Raw genomic sequence first — 8,172 nt, 5'->3', positions numbered from 1 at the left:
CTGCAATGATTATCTCATTGTATCCTCACTACTACCGTGGGAGGCAGGTGCTATTTTATCCGCATTTTACAGGTGAGGACAGTGAGACAGATAGGGCTAAAGTGGCTTGCACAGGGTCACCCAGCCAGTATGTGTCCGAGGCTACATTTGAACTCTCGTCTTCCTGTTTCCCTGTGTTTCAGAATCCTTAAAGGCTTACCATATTTTGCTGTATAATCGTCGCCACTCCATAATCGTCGCACCCTGTTTTTTTCAGTCCAAAAATTGGTATATAACCTTTCATCGCCTAATCATCGCATGGTATAATTCTGTTCTCCATGCTGCTTAAAAGGTAACCAGAGTAGCAGTGCATTCACCAGTGGCATGTGGACATGCCTTTATCTCTGGAGCACTGTGAGCCGGGAGCCTAGAAGTCTCAGCCCAGGTGCGTTGTCAGTGTATTTCTGAAAGCCGACTTGCACGGGGCGTTTAGAATACTTCGGTACTAGCAGTGTTCTCACTCAACCCAAAGAAGAGCCGGCGGTTCGAGGGGAGCGGGTGCAGCTGCCGTGAATAAGTCTCGTGCTTTGGGAAGACTTGCTTCTTCCTGTGCTAGCTAAACCGTACAGTTCGTCTACTAGCGGTACGTTGACGTCCGAAGCATTTCTTTCTGACTATGGGTAAATATAGAAATTATTCTGCGGGCTTCAAGCTGAAAGTGATTGTGTTTGCTGAACAGCATGGAAACAGAGCTGCAGAAAGACAGTTTTCAGTGAGCGAAAAGTTGGTGCGAGACTGGCGGAAACAAAAAGACAAGCTAGAAAACACAAACCTTTCTAGACGGGCTTTTCGAGGGCCTAAAACGGGCAAGTTTCCTCAGATCGACGAAGAAGTGTTTGTGTATGTCAACGAAATGCGTAACAGTGGCTACAGAATATCGTATGAGATGTTGCAAATGAAGGCCCGGGAGGTCGCGCGTAAACACAACATTCTTACCACTCAGTTTAAGGAGAGCCGTGGCTGGGTCATGAGGTTCCTGCGACGACGCAATCTGTCTGTTCGAAGGAGAACCGCGCTGTGCCGAAAGTTGCCGCCTGATTACACTGACCAGGTGGAGCGCTTTCATCCGTTTGTCCTGCACACGCACCAGCAAACTTCACGTTCAGTTTTCACCTATGTTCACAAACATTCTGTGCGTCCTAGTCTTGCACCAAAGACAGTTTAGTAGTATGTTATTTTTAAGTAATACTGGCACAAACTTTTAAATTTTTAAAAAAGAGCTTCACATAATGGTCGCACCCCACGTTGTTTTGGCACAAACTCTGCGACGATTATGCGGTGAAACACGGTAGCTCAGTGCTCTTGCTCTACCAGTTAGGGTCTTTTAATCTGTTTACATTCTCTACCTCCCCAAAGAATAGTAACTTTTGTGTTTATTGAAAGCACTGCTTCTCTTTTGGCTTTGTAATCGCTCGTGCCTTTTTATGTAGAAGCTGCTTCATAAATGTTTATTGAGTTGGGGGCCCTGTAGACCCCAGATGCTCCCCTGAGAAGGAAGGTTTCTTTTTTGTGGGGTCTGTGGGTCTGTGGACTGGAGGACCCAGCCAGAGCCCCCTTCATAGTGTGATTTTCTTCCCAGCTGTGCCTCCTGAGAACGCTGCTCTTCCCTGGGAAGAAATTCCTCAAAGAAGAGAGAATGGCCCCTGTGCTCCTGACTTCTCAGGCCTGCCAGGTGAGTGGGACTTAGCTCTTTCTTGAAATGTCATTCCTTTAACATGTGCAACCCCCCCCCCCAAAACTGAGGTTCTTGTGTGGAGGAGGAAAGACCTCATAGAGCATCTCACCCAACCCCCTCATTCAATAATAGTGAAAACTGAGACCCTGAGCGAGGATTTAATAACTGCTGTCATTCTCTAGTGCTTTGCAAATATTTTGTCATCTTATCCTCACGACCGCTCTGGGAGGGAGATGCTATTATATCTCCATTTTATGGATGAGGAACCTGGGGCAAACAGATTAAGTGACTTGCCCTCAGTCCCCCAGCTCGTCAGTGTCTGAGATGGGATTCTGACTCTGGGCACTGTGCCACCTTGCCACCAGATGTGGCAGGCCGTGACCACCCGATGATCTCCTTTGGAGATGCTGCTTCCCGGCCTTGGGGACCTTTCTTCACACGTGACACTCGCTCACTCGTCTGGCAGGGCTCTCACGGCTCCTCTCTGCTCACTCCTGAACTTGAAGGTTCCATCGATGTACAGGTCGTCAGCCTTCAGTGGTAGCTTGTCCCTTTGTACTTGAAGGCTCACCAAACACTTCGCCCACAAAAGCTTGTCCATAGTCCAAGCAGTCGTAGTTCCGTTTTGAAGATGAGGAGACGGAGACTGGCAGGAAAGGGGATTTGACCTGGATGATGCCAGCAGTAAGTGCTTGAGCCAGGTCTCCAAGTAGAGAACGCAGTCTACTTCTAACTGTCCCCAGTCTTTCCCTTTTCTGAGCCAAGACCAGAGGAGACCAAGAATAACTGGGTAATGCAGGGTGTCCCAAAGGTCTTCGTGCAGTTTTAAGCTTTAGTAACTTCAGTAGTATAAATGCTACAAACTCACCCCAAAATAGGAAAAGTTAACTACGTGAAATTTTAAAATTCAACATAACCAACTGTCTTTTGACATACATTGCTTAGGGTGATTTTCTAATTTAGTCAATAAACATGTAAGCCCTTACTGTTCTGCCGGGCACTGTCCTAAGTGCTGGGGTTACAAAAAAAGAGAGAAAGATAGTGCCCACCCTCAAGGAACTTACAGTCTAATGAGGGAAGGAAGCTGGAAAGGAGGAACAGGTGGTGAAAGATGGTACCTGGCTCAGAGACTTGATGGAGAAGGAAGGGATGGGTGGCCTAAGGGCCTCAAGAGGAGTTTGGGGAGGAGCCCTTGGCTCTGCCCGCCAGTCAGAGGGGTGCTGGGGCAGAGGGCGCTAGTGAAACGTGAGGCTCCTGGGACACAGTGGAGAAGTCCATTATCCCTGCTTGACTTGACTTCCTTTCATTTGAAGTCAAGGTGCTGGGGGAATTAGATCAAATCGACAGTGTCTTCTCTGCTTTTGAAACCCTCGCATCAGGTGTATTCTGTTACCAATCAGCCCTTGGTAAACTGTACCCCTTCCCCGCCACCCCCTCCCACCCCCTGTTCCTGATAAACCCCACCAGAGGAAGCCACACAGCCCTGCGCTCTCACTGCTCCCTGGTGACCCATCGGCTTCTTGCTGATTGACTTACTCTTGTACTCCCTAGCTGTTTCAAACCTCAAGTCTCCCTTTCAGATCATAGTGTACCCTGGCTCCTTCCCAACCACTCAAATATGCCCGTGTCTCCTCCATCCTGAAAAAAACCTCACTTGATCCATCCATCTCTGCTGTTATTCTATACCTCATCTGCCCTTTCTGTCTGAAGTCTTTGAAAATGCAGCCTGTCTGCAGCTGATGTCTCCACTTCCTCTCCTCTCACTCTCTTCTTAACCACTGACACTTTGGCTTCCGACCTTATCATTCCACTGAAACTGCTCTCCATTCTCCTGGGTCTCTCTGCAGCCTTGGACGCTGCTGATCACTCCCCCTTGACACTCTTCTCTCTCCTGATTCTCCTGCCCAGCTGACCCCTCCTCCGTCTCCCTTGTAGATCCGTTTTCAGATCACCTCTTCTAACCGTAGGCGTCTCTCAGGGCTTTTCTGGGCCCTCTTCTTTTCTCCCTACATACTACTTCTCTTGGTGACCTCGTCAACCTCCATGGATTCAAGTTCTCTGCTGACCTCCGATCTCTAAGTGCCTTTCAGACATTTGGAACTGGGTGTTCAGGAGACATCTTAAACTAAACATGTCCAAAACAGAACCCATGATTTTTCCTCCAAATCTTCTTCTCTCCCACCTTCCCAGTCACTGTCAAGGGCACCCCCAGCCTCCCAGTCCCTCAGGTGCATAACCTTGGAGGCATCCCAGATTCCTTTTTCTCTCACTCCCCAGATCCAATTTAATGGCATGGCCTGTTGATTTTTACCTCTGCAGCACCTCTGGTCCCTTTCACCTCCACGGCACCTCTGGTCCCTTTCACCTCCTCAGCACCTCTGGTCCATTTCACCTCTGCAGCATCTCTGGTCCCTTTCACCTCTGCAGCACCTCTGCAGCACCTCTGGTCCATTTCACCTCCGCTGCACCTCTGGTCCATTTCACCTCCACTGCACCTCTGGTCCTTTCACCTCCGCTGCACCTCTGGTCCATTTCACCTCCGCTGCACCTCTGGTCCCTTTCACCTCTACAGCATCTCCAATTTGCCTCCTTCTCTCCTCTGACACTTCCCCCACCCTGGTGCAGCCCCTCATCACTTCATGCCCGGACTATGGCAATAGCTACTGGTCAGTCTGACTGCTTCGGGTCTCTCCCCACTCCAGTACATCCTCCATTCAGTCACCAAAGTGATATTTGGTAGTCCCCTCCTACTTTTCTAGTGATCTTATACCTTGCTCTGTGACACATACTCTTTGATCCAGTGACCCCTCCTGGTTGTCCCATGAACAAGACCCTCTATCTCTTGGCTCTGGGCATTCTCTCTGCCCAGCCCCCATGCCTATGTCAACAGAATTTTGAATGCAATCCAGACTGGACCAGTCACTAACCTAGGAATGGCCAGAGCCAAACAGAGCAAGTCAGGGGCAAACATTTCAGGACACAAAGTAGCAGTATAATTTATTTTAGAGTGAGGAAAATAACTTGCAAGCAAGGAAGCCCCCTCCCCCCCAAGGAGGGCTTAGCATATTGGGGTACAGGCAATGCTTATATCCATAAGTGAGCTGGACCATGACATAATCATTCTTAGGTCTTGAGTAGCTATTCCCACGGCAGGCTCTTTCGTGGACAATGCAGGCATTCTTGGGTCCGTGGGAACAGCCTCCAAGCTGATTATCTCACAGTGGGGTCCAGTGCTGGGTTTGGTTCACTTAGCTCTTACACGGAGCAGGGATTGTGAGCAAGTCAGGCGAGATGGTGGAGATGGGGCAGTAAACACTGATGCTTGGTCAAAGCAATAAGCGTTGCCAAAGGGTGAGATCATCCAGAGCGCAAAGAGTTGTTATGCCAAGCTCAGGGCCCAGCCTGCTTGCTGGGCCTTCGCTCTGGGAAACAGGGGGCCTCCAAAATATTGACACCTGGAATACTCTGCCTCCTGGCTCCTCTGGCTTCCTTCAAGTCCCAACTAAAATCCCACCTTCTACAGGACGCCTTTCCCAGTTCCTCTTCGTTCTAGTGCTTTCCCTTTCAGTTATTTCCTAATATCCTGTACGTATTTGTTTGCATGTTGTCTCCCATGTTAGATTGTGAGCTTCTCTTATCTCTTTTTGAATTCCTAGCACTTAGCACAGTCCTTGACACATAGTAGGCTCTTTATAAATGCTTACTGACTGACTGAACCAGGAAACAGTCTCTGCGTGAGGAGCCTCCTTTTCTCCCCGCTTCTGTACTCCACATCCCTTCATCTTTCTCTTCCCTGCCCCCACTCTCCTCCTTTACTTGGCCTTGTCCAAGAAGTAGCTCTTTCCTCGCAGGGGCTGTCCCCTTGATCTAATCCCTCCTGTCTCTTCCGGGAGCTTGCTACCTCAGTCATTTCTCTTCCCTGCATCCTCTTCTGTCTCTCCTCGGCTGGCGATATCTTCCCCACCCCCTGCATCCAAGCCCAGGTCTCTGTCATGCTGAAGACCCTCACTTGTCCCTGCCGTCCCCTCATGCCTCAGGAAAAGTCTCACAACAGTCACTGTTGCATGACCTAGCAACAAACAAAAATCACAATCCTCACGGACAGAATTCTGCAGATTCACTGAACGAGGAACATTTCACAAAACTTAGAAAGATCACTCCCCGCTCAGCACTCACCAGGTACCTTATTTGGTGCTCAAACATCCTTTCCTAACCCACGACCAAAGAAAAGGCAAAGGCAGAGAGAATGGCCTTCCCATCTCAGGCAGAAACCTGGTGCGCACTGAGCATCTCAGACCGCAGAGAGCCCTCTCCACCTTTTCCGTGGGGACATCAGCTGGGAGGTTAAACTGGGATCATGCCCGCTCTGAGAAAAGAAAGCCACCAAAACTCTGTTGTCCTCCTATTAACCTCCTTTTACAGCTGAGGGAAGCTGAGTGACTGGCCCAGGCCCACACAGCACTCTGTCTACTGAGCCATTCTTGTGACCTTATTGGCCATCTCCACGCAGATGACCATCTGTAGGCCCAGTTCTTTTTTTTCTTTCAGTTTTTAACCATTTTTATTTAAAGTTTTGAGGTCCAAATTCTATCCCTTCCTCCCCTCTTCTCTCCCTTCCTTAGGACAGTAAGCAATCAGATATAGGTTATACGTGTGCAGTTATGTATAACATTTCCATATTAGTCATTTTGCACAAGAAGAGTTGAATAAAAGAAAAAAAATGAGGGAAAGAAAGTGAAAAATAGCGTGCCTCAATCTGTATTCAGACAATGTCGGTTCTTTCTCTGGAGACGGATAATCTCCTTCATCATGAGTCCTTTGGGATTGTCTTGGATCATTGTGTTGCTGAGAAGAGCTAACTCATTCACAGTTAGTTACTGTTACAAAGTCTTTCCAGGTTTTTCTGAAATCATCCTGCTTGTCATTTCCTACAGCACCATAATATTCTATCACAGTCACATACGAGCTTGTTCAGCCATTCCCTGACGGATGGGCATCCCCTTGATTTCCAGTTCTTGGCCACTACAAAAAGAGCTGCTATAAATATTTTTGTACAAATAGATCCTTTTCCTCTTTTGGGGTATCTTTGGGGTATGACTGAGTCAAAAGGCATGCACGGCGTGGGCTGGTTCTGTTCTGCTAAGCTCCAGTTTGTATCACCAATGGCCAATTGGATATTTCAAACTACACGTGTCAAGGATATCTCAGACTCAGCCTCTCTGCGGTTTTTAACACCGTCGATCCCCTTCTCTCTCTCTTTTTTTTTTTTTTCAAAATTTAACATTCATTTTTAATAAAATTTTGATTTTCAAGTTTTCTTCCTTTCTTCCTTCTCTCCCACCTCCCTAAGATAGTAAGTAATTTGGTGTAGGTTATATATGTATAATCACATAAAACATACTTCCGTATTAGTCATGTTGTGAAAGAAGAAACAATTTACCAAAAAAAAAATTAGTTTGCAAAAGGAAATTTTTTTTAACTTCTTCCAGTCTGAAAATCATTCTTGAAAAAATAACGGAGACGTCAACACACAAAGGATTTGAATAGTTCAGCTCTATCTGTCAAGTTTGACTTTTTCCTATCACAATTTTTTGGAAAGAATGGTTACATCTCCCCTAAAGTTCTCATCATTTCCCAGCAACCAGTTCATCCTCTTAGACTACAATAAAGTCAAAGATAGCAGTTACCCTCCTTGCTGTTCTGTCTTTTGAAGGACTTAATTATCATTATGGCAAGCCAAGATTTATCAGCTAGTCTACTTTTATCAAAAAAAAGAGCTCTTGAGAGACAGCTCAGGTCCCCAGGCATTCTGTACCATTCTGTACCTGTGTTAGGTTCACCAACTATTTCTCAAACTCCTCACATCTTTTATCCAGGTAATCTGTACTGTACTCCCATGACAGTATCATTTCTGTTGCTCCTTTCATCCAAATGCTTTGTCATGATTCTCCCTTAATTTTCATAGATCTCCTCACATTATATATCTTCAAAGTGTTCAGTTGCTCTGTGTGTCCACATTTTAACCTCTTCTGATCCTGTGGAATAAAGTTTACCCCTCCATAGGGCGGTATGGGGTGTTCAGGGAGGACTGGCGCCTCTGGTGTGAGGGCTTGCTGAGCCCTTTTCAGGGCTGCTCACCCGCCTTTGGTGTCTACCTGGCGCTCGACTCCCACTTGTGGTTCCAGGGAGCTGTGGCATGCACAGTGACCACACTCCAGTAAACCGTCTGAGCAGACGGGCTAAACCGGGTTGAGAGTGACTCAAACCCATCAGTGAGTCAGGGCGGTGTCCGCCCCAAGCATGTGAAGACTCTCCTAGGCCAGGTGGGCGGATGCCCCTTCTCTTTTCTCCTCTTCCCGGGCACTGCTCTCGCCTGTTTCTCCTCCTGCCTCTCTGACCTCTCCTTGGCCTTCCCCACTCACTTTGAGGGTCTTGGGCTCCCTTGCTGTTCCTTGAGT

General features: G+C 47.6%; 1 protein-coding gene across 2 annotated transcripts in view; it reads left to right on the top strand.

Moving 5' to 3' along the window:
• Positions 1 to 8,172, top strand: part of LOC114030763 (zinc finger protein 501-like) — a 29,440-nt gene that overhangs the window by 3,806 nt on the left and 17,462 nt on the right. The window contains exons 2-3 of one of the 2 annotated variants that reach the window (XM_027845638.1): positions 183 to 1,090; positions 1,619 to 1,711. In XM_027845638.1, the coding sequence (XP_027701439.1) occupies positions 656 to 1,090; positions 1,619 to 1,711 (528 nt within the window). In that variant the 5' untranslated portion in view covers positions 183 to 655. The remainder of the gene's footprint in view (positions 1 to 182; positions 1,091 to 1,618; positions 1,712 to 8,172) is intronic. The other variant, XM_027845640.1, reaches the window with a different exon arrangement.

This window comes from Vombatus ursinus, unplaced genomic scaffold, assembly GCF_900497805.2.
Source record: "Vombatus ursinus unplaced genomic scaffold, bare-nosed wombat genome assembly UNPS02015012.1, whole genome shotgun sequence".
NCBI classification, from domain to species: domain Eukaryota; kingdom Metazoa; phylum Chordata; class Mammalia; order Diprotodontia; family Vombatidae; genus Vombatus; species Vombatus ursinus.
Note: the sequence above shows the minus strand (reverse complement) of the source record. Positions and strands in the feature narration are given on the sequence as shown.